Raw genomic sequence first — 19,887 nt, forward strand, 5'->3', positions numbered from 1 at the left:
GTCCAAACCTTTATCAAACATGGCACATGTGACTCCCAGCTGCAAATTTCTTAAATCAAGGGTGAAACAATTCAGTTAAAGTCTCAGATTAGATTGAATTTTAGTCTTTTGTTACTGGTAAATGCCTACTGGACCCAAGTCTTTTACAGACTCCTGAAATCATGAAAAATTAACCGGTATCATTTAAGAAGATGCTTCAACCCAAATGTGACAGTCCTAGTTGCATGAAAAGTGTCCTGGTCGGAACTAGCACCTGGTAACTTAAAGATGAGTCAGAGATCATGTAGTCGTACTATAGAGTTTATTTGTGTGTAATGAGTTGACAAACCAACGGAGGGGAAACAAAAAAAAAAATAGAATAAAACTGAATAATGGAAACATGAACTTCAGGTTTTTGATTGTTCTGAGCGATGCAAGAGGATGGTTCAGCAAGCCTGCGCTGAGACATTCAAACTGCAGAAATAAAAAGTTAAAAAATAAAACCAAAAAGGAAAACGAGTTATTCCATTTTCTCTTCATTTGTCTGCTCCCGGCAGCTGTGGGAGTAACGGCATTCGTCTCCCAGCGTGCACGATCCCTGGAGGGGGAAGAACAACAGAAAAATAAAACAATCTCTCATGGAAGCCGGCGTGTCCTGAAAGCTGCTGATAAAAGCGTTTAGCTGCCGTACTTAAAAACGGCAACAGCAGGAGCCGTACAAGCGTGATTAGCGCAGAGGTAATGGTCTGCCTTTAATCTTGTGGCACATTTGTGCGAGAACATAACTTGGCACGATGAGGCTCTTCTCTGCTGTAAATATTTTACTTCATTAACTCCATGTGACTGACCCTGGTCCCTGTATCGTAAAACACATAATGGCTGCTATATCTGTAAAGATGTAGAGGACAATTTAGGAGGTAAAAAAAAAAACAACCTGGATGTACAACGGTCTTATACATTTCTATGTCAAACACACTGGCAAGCAGTTCCCAACACTCCCAGAATACAGTACATTATTAGCATTTATTTGGCTTACATGTCTTTTTTCCTCTCAGTGGATCTAAGTCCACCTTTTAGCATCCAACCAGCCAAACCCATAAAGTTCAAGGCCCTAAAAGCAAAGCCGTGAGAGGAGCAACAACAGTGGCAGGACGCTGTAAAGAAAGTCGTATCTTTGTTGTCACACTCATCCGAGCATTGTGATTTGAAGCTCTTTTATTGCCTATTGCCCTGTAAAGTTTGCACTTGTTTAAAGTTATTATTTAGGGCTCTTGAAATAAGATGAGGAGGAGAGGTGCTGTTCCTCGAGACGACCGTTCACCCCAGACCTCTGAAGGTTACGGCTGAGCCTCGGCATTTCTGTAAAGGGTACTAAATCCTCCTTTTTTTTAACCTAAGCTGCAAAACCTGCTGCTACTGTTGGTTTAAATTAATTATTCAGTTAATTAACCCTGGGATTCACTGACATAGTGTGAAAATACATTTGCTTTTATATTACCACTGACACATGAGTACCAGTCTTTAAAAAAAAAAAAAAAACTGACCTGTTTAAACTTCTTGCAGGGAAAGCTCTTTAAGTCGGAAGAGTCTGTGATGTGGTTCTTTCTCTTGTTCTGGAACTTCTTTCTTCTGTCTTGCAGGCTGGTCACAACCCCCCCGCTACAGAAGACAGAAGGTCAGCAGTGGATTAAAGTCAGAGAGGTGAAAAGAAACCAACAAGAAATTACAACTCTGAAAACGGATCGTTCTCACTCGCCAAAGTCACAATTACAGACAAATTAAGTAATAGTGGTTAAAGTCAATGAGTGCACACTTAGTACAAGCTGATTAAATCATTTCTAATTGTTGGTTGCAGCGCATTTAACCATCCGGTAAGACCTGCCTCTACAACGGGAAGGACGACGACTTACACCTGGATGGGCCATTACAACAATTTAGCTCTTGTCCGCAGCATATCATGCGAACTATGTGGACGAATGCAAAAGCATCTTCAGTACATGGAAATCAGTTTAGTGTTAAAGTCAATTTACAGTTTCCACTTCTGCTTGTGCCAGTGTGATGAAAATGTTATCTGAAAGTCTTGTCTTTCCCCCTCTGCTGCTGACTATATGCAAAAATGTGTACGGTAACTTGTTTTCAAATCAGGAATGTGACAGTGACCAGGATCAATCGGGGGGTAGGTGGGGAGGAGCAGAAGTACAATGTTAAAACTTGACTGCAGGGAAAATTGCCTCTTATCCAGACATCTACAATGAGCTGCAGACAAATTACAAGCCTGTGCATGAATAAAAACAGTGGATCCAAAAGGTAGCGTGCACAAGACCTTATGATGGGAGGAGCCCTAACCTAGTCACACGACTCTCAGATCACATAGGGGGTCTTTGGAGAGAATAAATCCACTCAAGTCGTATCTGAGCACGTCCTGTGGTAGAGATTCAAAATTCTTGTAAAAACTCATTTCTGCTTAAAGGGTCGGGAACATTTGATAATTAACAGGAGTACAAAACTTCAGTTTAGCCTATATTAGGGAAATAAAATGTAGATGGAAAAAAATATTTAGGCGCTATCTTCATTAAAAAAACCAAACAGGCAAATGTAATACCCTTTAAGTTGAGTTTCTACCCTGAACATTCCTTCATCGTATGCACAGATCATGTCTAGGATCCTTCACACGACACCAGGACTACCGAGCACGTGAGCCCAAGCAAACTCCCAGTTAAAGTATGGTCTGGTTAAATTATGAGAATAAATATATTAGATATATGATATTACATTTAACTACAAGATATAAACATTAACAGTAGCGAGGCAGCCAGTGAATTAAAGCAGTAAAAAAAACTGCTAGTTTTCTCTTAACATATAAATAGTTTAAACTTTGATTAGGCATGATGAATGACACGTCACCTATTCATCCACCTGACTTCTATTTATTTGTTCAACATCAATTGTAAAATCATTTCAACCCCTTCAGAATTTTCCAATTGTTTAGCTAACTATCCATCTATGCCCCGCACTCAGTTTATTTTTTATTTTTGGAGTTTTATTCCTCATCTCCTATTCCATCCATGTTCACCATGTTAGTCCGAACTGGAACATTTCCAAAGTTCCTCATCTCATCTTCCCATGGAAAGCTAACTCCCAGGAAAAGTTCTGTCCCCTTGCAACCCTATCCTTAAACACCAACATGCTCTTTCACGGTTATAAAGACGACATTTTATGAGGTCTTCCTTCTCTCCTAGAGACATCTTTTGTTGTATTAGACGCTATATAAATAAAATTGAATTGAATTGAAAACCAGCTTCAGTGAAATTCGGTCTTGTAATTGTTTTACATCCCCACTGGACCAAGCAGCAGCTCTTGTAACGAAACGCTGCTACAGAGCCTCGCAATCTTGACACACAAACGTGTTTCAGTTTGGACAATACTCAAAACTGGAGGTATTTGTAACTGCATACGTCGTGGGAGTTGTGTCATTTACCTGGCTTGGGCACGAGCTTTTGGTCCCCAGAAGGCCTGAGGATTCTCCTGGAACCGGGTCAGGTGGCGTTTACGGGACTGAGGGTTAGCGTCCTCTCTGACGGTGAAACATGCCTCCAGGCTACACAAACGCATCACAAAATGTCGACATTTAATGAGGTTAAAATAAACTTTTTTTTTCCCGTTACTCAGCGAGAGACACAAATAAACTGTTTTTATAAAAGAAGGTCTACACCACCAACTCTTTCAAGAAAATAGGACTCCTCATTTTTCAAAAACAAAGTCAATATCTACATGCATCAGATTCGATCATGTAATCATTGGTAGGCTGGCGCTCACCTGGGCTCACTGGAGAGGATTTTGAATGCAGGGCTGGTTGGAGACAACTTCTCCCTCTTCACAGGGTTTGCTTTCTCCTGCAGCAGATAACCAATCAAAAAGGTCAAAAATAGACTAAATGATTGATTTTTATACGATTATTGGTATTTCCCTTCACAACACGACCAGAACGGGATCTTTTTTCTATATCTACCCAGCATCTCATGATGTCCCAGATGATTGCAGGAGGAGCATCTGTCTTGATGGCATTTTTACAGGCATGGGAGAGAGAAACCCTGTGGCCAGCATGAAGGAGAGCAGACCTGCAGAGAGAAAAACACAATAATGTCATTCAGTTTGAGATAAATGTGGGGTTTAACCATCCAGGATGTGTTAGGGTCATTCAGGCTCCTCACAAATTATTATAGCTGCAAGACGCTGGTTTTGGCTGCGTCCCAATACTCCCCCTCGCCCTCGTTTTCTTCACTAACCCTAACTTTTGCGCGTTCCCGTGAAGGTAGTGGTGTCCCAATTCCTCTTTTCACCTAGGGGGAGGGGGCATAACGAGGGCTAGGGGCTGAGAATAGCCCCTTCAAATCGAGGGATTTCAGATGCTGACTTGGCGAGCGAGGGGGTATGAAAATTTCCCAGAATGCTTTTCGTCGTCATTTGCGGACTGAATCAAAAAAAAAACATGGCGGACATTTCTTATTTTTTTGGGAATAAAATCAATATTTTGAGTTAGTTTCTGCATAAAAATGCATTTTGATTACATTTCTCGGCGCAAACCAATATTTTACTTTCATAATATTCACTCAGTGAATGTACATAATCCCTTTTTTGTCCGTTGTTCGCTAAGATCGCGCCGGAATATGGTTACGTAACCTACGTAAGCGACGCCGTAGGTTACGTAAGCTACGCCATAGGCTGCGTCTATTTAACGCGGACCTAAACTCCGGAGCCGGCAGACAGAAATCTCTAAATTTCGGAGCAAATTTCTTAACAGGCGTAGCTACAACTGTTAGATTTCATCTATTAAACCAACATCTTCCTAAATGATTTATTTCAGCCAGTGTAATTCTCAACAGAGCTGCGTCCCGGGAGAGAGTTTCTCTCCCGGGACGACGCAGCAGCTTGACCCGGCGGACACGTCTCTTCTCGGGCTGTGAGCTGCTGCTGCTCCCCGGGGGCGGCGGCTCTTCTCATCTCCGAAAACATCAGGTCAAATTTCTTAACAGGCGTTATTTGGATAAACTGAGCCCCGGTTGTGGATCTTAAGGTTACCTTTATGCCTGAAAAAATATTAAAACTTAATAAAGTGGCATATTAACAGCGCTACAGCTGAAATTAAAACAGCTTTTGGCTCTCAGCTTCCTGATCAGGTTAGGGATGAAAACGAGGGGGAGTAGGAGAAATGGGACAGGCACCTGGGCCAAGTGCCCTAGATCTCAAGTGCCCTAAAATCTCCCCCTTCTTTTTTAGGGCTTAGGGAAGAAAAGAAGGGCGAGTGGAGAAAAGTAGGGGGAGTATTGAGATTGGGCCTTAGCCTAGCTAATTAGTATCAAACTATAAATACATTTTCAAAAGTAAAAGAGCAGAGTCTCCTTCAGGAAACATTATCTGTCATTACTTGCAATGAGATTTTGAACATCTTCAATAAGAATGTGGTGGACAGAGCAGTTTTAGTTGCACCCATTTGTTTTAGCAGCAGCATCAGAGCAGACTGCTCTGGGGCTTCTAGAGCTGCTTGTGCAAAGAGGAACGTTGCAGAGGTTACTAAACAATGCACAACGTTGCACTTCTTCCTCACAACACATTGATTAAACAACAGAGTGTCTTCAACCAACAGCTCCATCAGCAGCGCTGCATCGATCACCAGCCCAGAAAGTCGTGTCTGGCAACAACCACCTCCCTCACATAATGACTCTACAGTAAGTGTGTGTTCTTTTTTTAGGTCACTGTCATGTCTTCTGATCTGATATGGACTGCGTGTGTGTTTGTGTGAGTGAGTGCATGACACCAGTGCATACCTAAACTGGAGCAAGGGTGGAGTATTACAGTGTATTGTGCTGCTCAGGTTGTCCACAGTGCAGTAAAGGGGCACATCTTCCAGCTCCTGAACAAAAACAAGACAAATCCAAGGTGGTAATGTGTTCATCTTGCACATAACAGCAGCTAAAGTTGCCAGCAAGTAAGGTTTCAAAATGTAACCACAACCACATGACAATAGGAAAAGGTGGCTTTAATCCCCATTAGGAGAATACAGGACTGTCTCAGAAAATTAGAATATTGTGATAAAGTCCTTTATTTTCTGTAATGCAAAAATGTCATACATTCTGGATTCATTACAAATCAACTGAAATATTGCAAGCCTTTTATTATTTTAATATTGCTGATCATGGCTTACAGCTTAAGAAAACACAAATATCCTATCTCAAAAAATTAGAATATTCTGGGAATCTTAATCTTAAACTGTAAAACATAATCAGCAATATTAAAATAATAAAAGGCTTGCAATATTTCAGTTGATTTGTAATGAATCCAGAATGTATGATTTTTTTTTTTTTTATTGCATTACAGAAAATAAAGAACTTTATCACAATATTCTAATTTTCTGAGACAGTCCTGTATATTATGTATAAAAAGGTAAATGAATACCTCTGTCACCATGCTGAGCATGCCTTCAATACGTTTAGACGTCCCGTATCTGGAAGGGTTCCCCGACACAGAAGACAAAACTTTCTGGACGAACGGCAAGTCGTGGATGGGCTCAGCCCACATAGGACCACCCAGCTAGAAAACGAGCAGAAGGACTTCAGCTGACGTGTCGTAAAAACAAGAGTAGTCGGCAGTAACAACAAACTACCAGAGTAAATAGCACATAGACGACGTCAGATATGTTAAAATGACAAAAAACAACAATCATTTAACATTGCACCCTATGACAAAAAGGCATATAAACATATAAATGCCCTTCATTTGTTACATTGGTGTGGTGGTGTGTTAGTCTGTGTGTAACCTGATGTCTCTGTCCACAATGCTCACACTCTGGTCCAACTGGGGGTCCGGTAGCAGCAGAATACTTCATGCTGAAATCACATCAAATTCAACTTTACCACACACGGATACAGTGAGCCTGCAGCACAGAACACAAACAGAGATCTTATTACAAGGAAAAGAAACTTCACTGTGACTTTCATTTACCGGTAAGCCAAACAGATAAAACACTGCAGCCTGTCCCTATAATTTCAATAATTTAGTCGAAAACCTTTTTCTTTCTGATTGTCAATCCTGACATTTTCCTTTAATGTCTTGAGCTCTGTCAAACCAAAAGGCAAATAAGATTTGTTTTTCAAACCTGTTTTCTCAAGCAAACTCCCCAGACTACTACAGTATATGTCAGTAAAAAAAAAAAATTTATTGCTGTCCAAATCATTGTGGATAATATTTTTATGTGCCAAAAAAACATCTTCAGACCAGTCGTCGCAACAAGACCTTAATACCGACATATTTAATAATACATCACAGAAAGTACTGGTGAATTTTAATTCGTCTCTCGCTGTAGTATTTGTACTGTCTTACTGTTTTCCATTAGTTGTTCTCCTCCCCATCCTCTGCAAATGGAAAGACCCGCAGCCAACACAGTTGTACACTAGAGCTTGTTTACTGCAACACAAGAAAATTGTAATTTTAGTAAAAAAGTCGGAATTTCTGTTATTTTATCAGCACTTTTGCCAGATAACCTTCATTGTGAGCAAAAAGGTACAAAGTAACAGTTGATGGACAAAACTTGCATGCATCTACATGTTAATGGAGATGCATTATGTTTCATTTACTTGCTTTAATAACACTTATTTAGGTTTTTCTGATTCTCAATATTAATCTCAACAATTTAAAAAAGGAACATCTTACTGACAGACAGAGACGTTAAATGTGTGAACGCATCCGTGACATTTTCCATTTCTGTTGCTCCCACGTTTCACCAAGTTCTGCAACTGATGTTACTTTCAGATTTTGTTACTGCAGTGACCCAGTTTCCGAATCATTCATCTTTCATCATACAATGTTATCAGCCTTTGTTAGGAGACAATGTACAGCCATGTTAAAAGGAGAGAGCACATCTTCCCTTGAAGCGACGGATTTATCTATCAAAGAGTCATATCTGGTCAAAAGAATGATACAAATACAACAATGTGACAAATTAAACTGTAATTATTTAACAAAACCTAAGCCAAAGTGCAGAAGCAGTGTGTGAAAAATGGCTTTATTGACTTGTACAAGCACTGCTCTCAATTTTCCTGGTACGACTATCGGTTTCTCAGCTCTTTCTGCTGGATTCTGGTCGACTCTTCTTCACACTGTTGCTTCTATTCACTGAGGTTTGCATGCATCAATGTATGCGTGCAAACCTGCTCTTAAGGTCCCCCCACAGTGTTTCAATCAGGTTGAGATACGAACTTTGACTGGAACATTGTACTACTCTCGAGTCCTGTTGTACTGCCTGTGGTGACGGATTGTCCTCCTGTTCATGGTTGACTCAGTGATTCACTCAAATCACCACCTATGTGCTTTCCAGTGCAGACTGATCATTTTCCTCCTGTGGATAATCTTTCCCACTGCAGAATCGTGGACTCAGCTTTGTTTGAAAAAGATCTTATGATCTCTCCCACAATGACTCAGCAAAAACTGACAATCGCTGTCGGTTGCTTCTCTAATGGCGAGTTACAGGATCAATGGCCACGCTGTACGACCTGGATCTGCTTAATCTTGAGTAAGCTGCCGAGAACGGTGTGTACAGGCCGTACGATGATGTCTTGGTGTCGCAGGCTACAACTTGATGTGGCAGGATGTAGGTTGCATCATCAGTATGCGGAGCGGTAAACAAACAAAAGGGTGAAAATTAACTGCTCTATAGTACCCTTTAGGTGTGCCGAAAATGCTTTTTAAAAAAATAAGTGGAGAACGTGTTTCCCCAACTTTGGATGTCACTTTTGCAAAGACAGCGTGTGGTAAACCGTGACGGGACTCGGGCTGCAGAAACAAACGTCATGTGTCTTCATGCTGTTCTGTTACCACAACTCTACCAAATCTGATCCTTCTCTTACTTTTTGTTTTTGAAGGAATTGCGTCACATCGTCATTTTAAATGACTTGTCAGGAGACCGAGTCGTAGCATTTCTGACACGGCCCGTCCCGATATTGGTCGCAGCCCGTCTCTGGTTCCATCTTTCGTCTTTGCTCCCGTGTCACTTACAGACTGAATATAACAATGGGTCACGTGACCCATTGCTTTCTGAAGAGTGGAGTTTTGAGAGAGTTTTGAAGCGTGTTTTCTTCATGCGGGGCGTCATTGCTTCGGCAGCCGACAGAAACACGCCCACCACGCCCAAGTTAGCTGTGCTCCCACCTTTCAGCCGAACCGCGCCGAAATATCTGCAGAGCTGCCAACAGACATTTACAGTGGGATACACCGTTTAACATGTTAACTTGACGGTGGTATAAATAAATGACAGTCGTATTTACTGAGGCTGGGTTAATACAAACAGCTGGTTGCTTCGCTAAGCGCAGTAGCATGATGATTAAGTGTGGGCAAGTGATAACGACTCGCCGTTGGCTGAGTCGACTGTCAATCAGTCATATTAGAAATAAATTTAATACTTCATATAAACTCTATTCTAAAACGTAAGCCCTGATAACTCAAAAGAATGCGCATCTTTCCCCTGAGACGCCCAAGGTCCCACAGTGTGAACTCGGCCTGAGTTCATTACTTGTGTCTTTCCCCTTTTGATGCGCACGCACGCACGCACGCACGCGCCTGACAAACGACCAAAACTTCCTTAAGCAAGTGCATTAGTGCATTACATTAGCAGCACCTGGCTGCTATTTACATAGAGATTATTATAGAATTTTAGGCCACGTTTACACGTATTTCCCCCCTCTACATTTTGAAAAATACCATCATTTACACAAACCCGCATGAATACGCTTTTAAGGGGCTATGAGCAGCCAAACCTACAGGCGACAGTGTAACGAAAAGCATAAAGTCAAGCTAGCCAATCGGAATCCTGGAAAAAAACAAAAAATGACACGAGTAACTACAGGGGCCAAACAATTTGTAAACATAGGTCGCACACATGGCGCTGGTGACGTTTCTGAAGCCTAAATGTCCGTTTCCCTCCGTTTACAAGCAAATGTGAAGACGGAGTTTTTTGCAAATCTCCACTTTGGCCGGAGTTTTCAGAAATTATCGTTTTTGGTGACTTTGAGCTTCGTTTTCGTCTAAATGAACGGCCAAAATGCATGAAAACACCACAGTTTTTGCTACGTGTAAACGGAGCCTTAGTTTTTATTATCGTATATAATTTCTTCTGCAGCTTTTTTTGCAAATATGTAAAACTTTAGAAAAGAAAGATGCTTTTTTTTTTTTACACAAGTGTATATACACGTGTGTGTGTGTGTGTGTGTGTGTGTGTGTGTGTGTGTGCATACCTGACTGAGTTTTTGACCGTGGCCTGTCCCGTGAAGACGCGCACAAAGACCCGTATATAAAAGTCAGCACTGACGGACAGCAACGGCTGGATGTATCGCTGGTACACCGCTGCCCGTTTGTCCAAACTGTGGAGAATGATACGAAGAGCCTATACATTTAAAAAGAGAAGAGGAAGGTATTTATTTTACATCTTATTTTTACATGAAATAAAGAGAATCAGAAATTAGGAAAGCTTGCATCAAGTGTAACTTATCAAGTCAACACACTCCCACACAAAAAGCTAAGCCTTTAATCCAATTAATCGTCTTTATGTTCTGCTGTTGGATGTAAAACTACTGAAGCCATGCAAATCGTGAAATAAGATGATTTGCATGTTGTATACATTTACCAGATGCCTTTTTTTCATGTATTTCTTACACAGTAAGTGTTCAACATGCAGTAGTATCAAACAACAGTTGCTGCCCCCCCGTCCCACCACACCACTTTACCAACTGTGGGCCCCTGAAAGAATCAAAGTAACACCTTTACTTCGCTACCGTTACTGACTCAAACATCTAATATGTACTGTCCTGAACAGAGCATTAAGACGCTGTGAATGTAAAATAATGGGCATGTCTGCACAAGTGCATGTTTATTTACATATTTTTACGGAGTTCTTAGTACTCTGGGTTCTCACCATCTCGTGACAGTATTTCGCTTTAATAGACACTGAACCATATTTGCTGTAGCACGTTTCCCCACTGTTGCCTGCCATCACGGCCATGTCTGTACATGTTACACACAACAGACCTGAGAGAGAGAGAGAGAAACATACGCAGCAACATAACTTTATTGCGGTTCGAGGGAAAAAAAAAACAAACAACTGTATACTTAAACAGGAATTGCATAAATAGTTCTGGGTGCTTTGACTGTGCTGCCAACCCACACACACTTTCATTTCACACCCATAACAATGCTGAGAGGTGTGATCACCACTTTTGCTGCTGCAAGTGACTCAATATTTTATTAAAGTGGTTAAATGCCTCACTTGTACTATTGGGAACAACATTTTTTTTTCTCCTTCGTGTTCCAATTTTTTGGAGCCAATCTTATTCATTTTGAACCATACTGGGATACTGTATGATGCACTTTTTTCTCTACAATTATATATAATGGGGGCACTGTGGGGTTCAACGTCATGCTGATGGTGACTTATAATCTGTAACCCATGACTTCTGGATTTAATTGAGACATTTCAAGCCCTCTCTATTAAAAAAAAAAAAAAGTTAGAAACAATTTCCTGAGGTATTTATGAATAAACCTTATGAATAAACCCCAAACCTTATGCACCCTGAAAAAAAAATACAAATAATTTTGTATCAATTATACATAATACTTTAAATTAGTTCTATTTCGAAAACCAGCTTTTCAAAATGCATTAGAAATGATCAGATTTAGATGATTAGCAGACTGAAGTACCCACCTCCTTCACTGACAGCCTGCACAGCAGCATCCAGGAACGAGGCGGGGCTACCGTAGGGATCCAGATCTATGACATCAAACCTCTCCTTTTTCCCTCGCATCTCATACATCAGCATGCTGAAAACCAGGAAGACAAATATCTACTGACACTGAAGACATGGGATTCTACTGACAATTTAAAGTATTTTAAGGAAATAAAACAAGAAATTATTTACACAAAAAGTTACATGAAGACTGGTAAGTCGAAGGGAAAAGGGAAGTTGTTTTTTTTTTTTTTTTTAAGTTGTAGGACTGTTATGAAAGAAGAAAATGAAAGTAGCATGAATGGGAAAGACCAGAGCAGGAGCAATGGAGGGAACAGAAAGAGAAGTCAAAGGTGAAGATGGGAGAGCCTGCTGCGTCACACCTGGCGTCCCTGCAGCTGGCCTTGACCAGGTGATCCACTTTGTTGTACTTGGCATTTCTCGCTATCAGGGCTGCTGCCTTGGAGGAGAAGTCGTTGGCGGAGACACTCTTCAGGCCAGGGACCTCAAGACCAAAACGAACTGAACGCAAACCAGATGCTGCCAGGGCCTCCAGGACGCGAAGACCTTGCTGAAGCAAAAACATTAAAAGAATTTTAATGAAAAAAAAAACAATAAAAAAGGTGGCAAAAACAAACCATAACTCCTCAAATTAATTCAGCGAATTCCCCCAATATTTTTATCCCCAAATTTTACCCATTTTTTCCCACCCCGTACCCCTACCTAAGTCAGTCCTGGGCATTGCCATCCTGCACTGAGCTCAGGTCTCCTCCTTATCCTGAGGAGTGAGCAGGCCGCTTCTTTTCACCAGACAGGGTGGTGTTTCTCTGGCCAGACGTAGCGCGTGGAAGGATCACATTATTCCGGCCAGATCCCCCCCCATCCCATCATCAGGACCTTCTTGCTGTGAGATGGCTGCACTACCAGCTGCGCCACCGTGCCCCCAATGATGCATACAAAACCGAACAACTTTTTATTTGAAGGTATGGAGGATGTTTGTTGCTAACTGGCTGCTGAACTGGGAGAGCTGCTATCAAAAAAATGGGGTAAAGTTTAAAGATTCTGAAAAGCTCCTAAAGCTAAAGGAAACTGCAAAAGTTTTCCACTGATTTATTTACTGATTGTTCCAGACAAATTCTTTTCACCTACTTGTCACTGACCCATAACATTGTGATGAAACTACTGTTTAAAGCAACTTCAAGAACATTTGTCAAACTGGGCTACAGTCACAGTAAATAAAGCATTATCCTTATCTTCAGTTCAAGTAAGATAGTTTTTATTTTTCTATGGCTGGTCAATGTCAGAATGTTTTATCTTTAATGTGGTGTAATTGACTCCGGCGATAAATGTAAAACGTGCTCTGTTCAGAAAGGACGGGCAGTGGCACAACAACACAAACTACAGTGAACTAAGAAAAATAATTCTATTCTTGTGTCTATTCACCTCTTGAACTAAGGTATTAAAACTATCTGGTTTATGATTTTTAATTGGCAAAACAAGCCACACTTCTATAAACAGACAACATAATGCATTTCTCATTTACACACCAATCAGCCATAAGATTCAGGCCACTGGGAGGTGATGTGAATACTGCTCATCTGGTTACAACCTGACATTGGCATGGAGGTTACTTTGACAATTGCCCAAACATTTATTCATTGTTGTGCCTCTTGTGAAAAGTATCCCCTTCCAGTAGCAGCCTCCCCCCAGCTGGGCAGCAGCGAGCTCCACAAAAACTGCTGTGGAAAAGCTAAAATAACACGACAAATAGCCTGAAGTATTTAGCTGACCTTCAAATTCTGCAGAAACCACTCTGATCAAATCTGACCACATTTATGGCTAGCAAATTCAAAGCAATAAGACCCACCCTAAAATAATTTATTGCCAATGTCCAAGTAGATACAACAGGATGTTCTTTGTCCAGAGCCTTGAATGGTGGCATTATGAAGGCAGTAATAGTGTTGTGGCTGATCAGTGTATGAACTCTATACAGTATATGAGGGAGGTTTTTTGAGGGGATGAGAACTACAGGAAGACGAACAACCACACTGGGGTACAAACACGCAATGCCAGCCAAGAATTGCACGGAAAGGCCCGATGGAAATCAAACCAATAAAGACACCTTAAACTACCTGACTTTCAAAGTCAACAGACACATGTACTGTTCAGACCACATGACTGTCTTGTACCTGAGTCTTGAAGTCACTGCACTGTTCACAGTACGTGACTGATCTGCTTTAGGGGTCATACATCAGATTGTTTTTTCATAACACCACTTCCTAATTCGATTTTGTCCCTAAACATTCAATATTTATTACATGTAATATGCCTTAATACATTAGTCTATAGTTTGTCAACCAAAAACACTTAAAAAGTGACACAAGAAAGGCTTTATTTGACAATGAACCCAAAGAAATAAGTAGTGCAAGCAGTTTACATGTTGATTTATAAAAAAACAAAAACAAAAAAAAAACAACTTTGTTGTCCCTCCACGGACAATTGTAAAGCGTTACCTCCTTTTCCTCAAGGCTTTCCCCTTCCTCACATTTACCTCACCCCATGCTTTGTTCTCTCTTTGGCTGCGGCTTTAATCTGAAATCACCATCACTCCAAGACATTTAGCGTTCTAAATGTATATCTGGCTCAATTAAAATCTCCGGAACCTTCACACATAATGATCAAAAGTAGTGATGAATAATAATCGTTTGCCAACAAGCCTCTTAGGCCCATCCCAATACTGTCCCTACCCCTAGATTTCAGCCCTACCCCTAAATTTAGCGCGTTCCCGTGAGGGTAGTGGTGTCCCAATTCCTCTTTTCACCTAGGATTAGTGAAGAAAACGAGTGTAGTGGCTATGAATCTGTCCCTACGGATCAAGGGTTTTCCGATGGTCACTAGCTGAACTAGGGCCAGAAAAATTTCCCAGAATGCTTTTCGTCGTCATTTGCGGACTGAATCAAAAAAAAAAAAACATGGCAGACATTTCTTATTTTTTAGTGAATAAAATCAATATTTTGAGTTAGTTTCTGCATAAAAATGTGTTTTGATTACATTTCTAGCGAGAAGTATATATTTCACTTTCATAATATTCACTCAGTGAATGTACATAATCACTCGTTTGCCCGTTGTCGCGAAGTCTTTTTCAAACCTCGCCAGAATAAAGGCTGATTTATGGTTCCGCGTTACACCAACGCAGAGCCTACGGCCTAGGTTACGTGGCAACGCGGCTCTGCGTCGATTTAACGCGGAACCATAAATCAGCTCTCAAGCCGGCAGGCAGGCAGAAATCCCGAAGTTTTCGGAGGAAATTTCTTAACAGGCGTAGCTACAACTGTTAGATTTCATCTATTAAACCAACATTTATCTTCATAAATGATTCATTTAGCCAGCGGTAATTCTCCACAGAGCTGCAGGTTTCTCCGCGGGACGACGGCACAGGTTGACCTGGTGATCACGTCTGTACGTGAGCGGCTGCTGCTGCTGCTGCTGCTGCGCCCCGGACCGGCGGCTCTTATCTCCGAAAACATCAGATTTCTTGTTAGGTGTTATTTGGATAAACTGAGCCCAGGTTGGGGATCTTAACGGTTACTTTTATGCCTGAAAAAATATTAAGACTTAATAAATTGGCATATTAACAGCGCTACAGCTGAAATTAAAACAGCTTTTGGCTCTCAGCTTCCTGATTAGGAGTAGGGATGAAAACGAGGGGTAGGGGGAGTATTGGGACAGGGCCCTGGGAAGATTTCAAGTGCCCTAAAATCTGAGGCTTCTTTTTTAGGGGTAGTGGTAGTGAGGGAGGGCTAGTGGTAGAAAGTAGGGGGTGTATTGGGATTGGCCCTTACTAAAGGATTTTTGTTGCCAGCTTGGCAACTTGCAAAATCATGTAGTGTGAATGCGTCATAGCTGTGAAAGTGTTGATGCTTCACTCCAAGCTCCAGAACCACTCACAGCATTTGCACGGCAAGTCCTAATCACCATTGACCCTGCAGAACCTACCTTATTGCATTAAACTATTTTCACATTCTAGTGAAAGCCAGAAGGATAAAAACAAATTAACATTGAACACATTTCCATTCAAACTTGATAAGTTGCAAGCATACGCTTCATTTTTATTCATTAAACCTTTCTGTGGGAATTCTTTGGCAGTTGCAGGAATAAAATCTGCTGATGGCCTCTGAAAAATCAGCTTTACACACCTCGCATTTCTCTCCTACTGTTGCAGTACATCTGGGCTCCTCGGTACCATTTTTCTCCTCAGTCTGTGCGCTAGTCTTAGTCGTCTCCTCCGACAGAGAGACCACCACTTTCTCTTTTTCTTCAGGTATCACCACCTTCACTCCACGCTGAGCCAGGAAATCTCTTGCGAACTCTGTGATCACTGCACATCTGGAAACAAGAAATAGGATTCTTACTTTTTGTACCTGCATCGTGCACAGAAAAATGAGGATACAAGAACAAAAAAAAAAAAAAACAGTCCTGACAGAGACTATCCTCCAAATACAGTAGCTCTTTTTTTTATATGAAATAACATTATTTTTAAAAAAAAATTACAATAGCAGACTTTTTCAAAATTTTGAAAGTAAAGTTTTGATCTGGTCTTTGTTGTATTTGACAGGTTCAGATTGGCAAAGATGTTCAAAGCTTGTCTGGCCCACTCAGACAGCCACACCAAAGGGGTAAGTGTTGACCAGCCCTGCGATGTCACTTACCAAATCACTGAGCAGCTCAGGCATGGGCGGCGGGTAATGAAGGCTAGGGAAGGCTAAGCCTCCCCAAATACAATGCCAGGTATTTTGCAAAAATGATATAATATGTGCGCAACATTAATAAAAAGCTGCAATATTGAATGTGCGTTGTTGCTTCAGCCCCACTAGTGACAATGCGGTGATAATTCCTCCTTCCCAAGGCTTTAGTTAAAAAAAAAAGAAAAGTAGCCAGTCACACCCCCCTGGTCTGCGGACCGCTTAGGTGATCAGAACCGCAAATGTTGTTTGTAAACATCCACATTTTTGTCCGCCAATTACAAATGCACAGCCAGCAGCGCTCCTTTCAAAACACAACACAAAGCTCCAAGTCAAGACCAAGATGGATATACGTTCATTTTTTAAACCAAAAGAGAAACAGACACAAAACATTGCCGAAGCTGCTGCCAATGTGACAGCGAGTCGGAGGAGAGCGACTGCACCGATGCACTGCCTGCAGCCACTGCGTCAGCGACCCCCCCAGTGTCTAACACCGGCTCACCTGATGGTGCAACCGGCCATATGAGCAGCGATGACCCGGGAGGAGGAGGAGACTGCACTGCCGGTAATCCTGCTATTATATTGGTCAAATCATTGTTACGCAACTGTTTTGGGTGAGAAAAAAACTCAAGATTTTTGCGCGCCCGAGGAATTCCTCCCTATATATAGCTTCACCAAATATTTCAGTCACCCGCCACCTATGAGCTCAGCCATTAGAAGAAATATGTTTACAGTATCAAAACTATCACTTGAGACCATTTTCCAACATTTTGTCCTGATTATGGGAAATATCTGTTAGTGGGATGTTTTTCATGGCTAGAAGAATATCTTTTTGTGTGTTGTTCCACAAAATGTAATACTATTATAGATTTGTGGAAATGTGAAAACAAATTAAGTTTCAAAAGCCAAACAAGATTCAGATACCGATGCTGACCTGAATATATCCAAAATATTTTCTTAAATATATACTTTTATTGGGCAACTTCCTGTAATTTCAGAGAGAAAAATAACAATTTTCACACACGCACGCACATGCACGCACTCAACACGCGCCAACAATCGGTCTGCACAAAAACAGACACGTACTGATATTGTACTTTTATGTTTGGCCTTTGAAATTTTCATGTAAACTGCAACTCATTGTCACGCTGGCACCTGCTCAGCAGATGTCAGTCCAACCTATAACATATGTAAAACAAACATATAAATGACATGGGTCTGCACTTTAACAACCACCGCTCGAGTTTACTTACGTCAAATCTCTGTTAAACTCCTGGACAGGGTTATAAAACACCTCATTGGCGCTCGGAAACAAAATAGTTGCCTTTCCCTCCTTGACCACAGTCTCTCCAGGTAGCAGTCCCACAGGAGACTCCTCCTCCTGGGCGTCTGTAGTGTCAGAACTCATGCCTGCCGTAGAAGACCTGCCAGGTGTGATGGTGGGAGGCTCAGGGTCCATGAGTCTCAGTCTCTTACTAACACCACCGCCACCAACCCCCCGCCAAAGATATTTTCCAGCTGAACGAATGCAGGAAGGATGCAGGTAACAGGAGACGGTGATGGGAAACAGTCGGGCTGTTCGGACCAGCATAAAAGTGCAGTCTGAAAGAAGACACGTGGAATCCAGAATAAATACCGTGAGGAAAAAATAGAATCTCTTGCAGTGTGACAATAAAAATACATCAGCTCAATAGTTTCTTTAACAGAACAAGAATCTTAGAAAAATATATAATTGATTTGCGAGTAAAACGCAGAGTCGTCGTAAACGACCCCCTGAATAAACTAGTTGGTCATTTCACGGTGTACAAGACATCCTCAGTAGCTTCTAGATAAGTAGGAAGTACCATATCTTTTCTACATTTACTGTCTCTATAAGTCTACCTTGCACTTTGTTTTCATTGGGATCTGACATGCTTCTCTTTTCATACTTATTTAATTGAGTTTGCATTGAACACCTAGTTCTCCACCTGTACAGCAGCTAAATTCCTGGTCCTCACTTATACGGCACTTTGGATAAAGTGTCTACTAAATGAGTAACTGGAACTACTGTAACTATTCCTCTTTGGTTCCACAAGTAAACATGAGATAAAACATTAATTACATACGTCGACAAACATAAATTTGACAATGTAGTAACATCATTGTTATATAATACTCAGCATATTTCAAAAAAACAGATTTATCCAAGACTGCCCTGACAGATCAGACCCACATCTAGAAAGATGTAACTGCAAAACTCATTTAAATTTGCTTGCAGTACTTCTAGATTTTTACACTAACTGACCATCCAAAAATATTAAAAGGAGCCAGTATTGTTTGCAATAGTTTCCGGGTCACCTTCAGCTGATCGTGTTGACTAAGATGATAAAATCAGCAGTGACATCATTACTTGCATTGTTGGTTGATCTGTGGTTGAGCAGTTGGATGCTGCCAGTACAAGAGCAACACTCATATGTACAGGTGGTACGAACATTTGTAGCAAAAACTGACTATATGGGACCTTCTCAACTATAAATGTAGTTAATCCGAGTCCATCATGACTACTGAAAGTATACAATTATTCTGTAATGAATGTAAACTAAGAAAATCCTCACATTTTCAAAGCTGGAAACAGGCAAGGGTCTGTAGTTTTGTTTACTACCTCACCCAAACCTGCAGATCGACTCTATTCATTCACCATCATTTGAACTCCATTTGAGGATTTCCATCATCTTTTGCTGGTCATGAAACTATACCATTAACTTGGCTTTAGGGAGTGAACAACTGAGGAAACTTGTACTCGTAGCAACTTGAAAGTGACAGTTGCCTCCGGTTAACGAGAACAAAAAGACTGCCGTACTGCACATTTAAGCCGATAAACACGAAATAAAGTCGACACACGGATCACAGTACATGTGTTAACAGGTTTTTGCTAGCTGGGCCAAACAAGTACCGGTAGCAGTAAACACCTTTACCTGTGAAACCTCCACGACCCGGACACTGCTTTTTTGGACCTCTGTAAGGTATTTTACTGCGTAAACAATTCTTGCGGTCTTGTTTTGTCTGTTTATTTGCTGCTATGATCGACTTTCAGCTTAGCACATGGAAGCTCCCATGTGTGCAGCGCGTCTACGGAAGCTCACAGCGCTCAAATGAAGCCTCGGCCGCCCCGCCCCTCCCGCAGAGCGAGTGACGTCACAGGACGGTGCAACATATATACAAAAGTGTCAATCAGTCCGCCGCAGTGCACATACAGTATATATGACCCATCAGCTCGCTTTCTTGGATGATAATTTATTATCCTGGCACTTGTGTTTGAAGTTGGTCATATTTTCAAATGGGAGTATTCAATTTAGCAGATGGTTTGTCTAATCTGACAGATTTGTGAACAGGCAAAGCTTAGTGCTTAGTGAGTCAGT

General features: G+C 41.2%; 1 protein-coding gene across 1 annotated transcript; it reads right to left on the reverse strand.

Moving 5' to 3' along the window:
* Positions 1–282: 282 nt before the first annotated feature.
* Positions 283–19,602, reverse strand: trmt1 (tRNA methyltransferase 1). Its single transcript, XM_061731621.1, has 16 exons — positions 19,444–19,602; positions 17,743–18,091; positions 15,944–16,133; positions 12,131–12,318; positions 11,726–11,841; positions 10,940–11,052; positions 10,263–10,411; positions 7,357–7,440; positions 6,794–6,863; positions 6,433–6,567; positions 5,805–5,890; positions 3,989–4,097; positions 3,796–3,872; positions 3,458–3,577; positions 1,524–1,638; positions 283–577 (listed from the first exon to the last, which is right to left on the reverse strand). The coding sequence occupies exons 2-16, from the start codon at positions 18,078–18,080 to the stop codon at positions 500–502; spliced, it is 1,968 nt and encodes a 655-aa protein (XP_061587605.1). The 5' UTR covers positions 18,081–18,091; positions 19,444–19,602; the 3' UTR covers positions 283–499.
* Between the last annotated feature and the right edge of the window lie 285 nt (positions 19,603–19,887).

Source organism: Cololabis saira, chromosome 1 (genome assembly GCF_033807715.1).
Source record: "Cololabis saira isolate AMF1-May2022 chromosome 1, fColSai1.1, whole genome shotgun sequence".
NCBI classification, from domain to species: domain Eukaryota; kingdom Metazoa; phylum Chordata; class Actinopteri; order Beloniformes; family Belonidae; genus Cololabis; species Cololabis saira.

Bases quoted from the DNA above. Each gene is read 5' to 3' on its own strand.
- trmt1 (XM_061731621.1), bottom strand. From the start codon at position 18,080: ATGCTGGTCCGAACAGCCCGACTGTTTCCCATCACCGTCTCCTGTTAC. The intron at 5,891-6,432 runs GTATTCATTTAC...GTTTTTGTTCAG, and splicing joins TGCTCAGCATGGTGACAGAG to GAGCTGGAAGATGTGCCCCT. The intron at 1,639-3,457 runs GTAAATGACACA...TGTCTTCTGTAG, and splicing joins AAAGCTCGTGCCCAAGCCAG to CGGGGGGGTTGTGACCAGCC.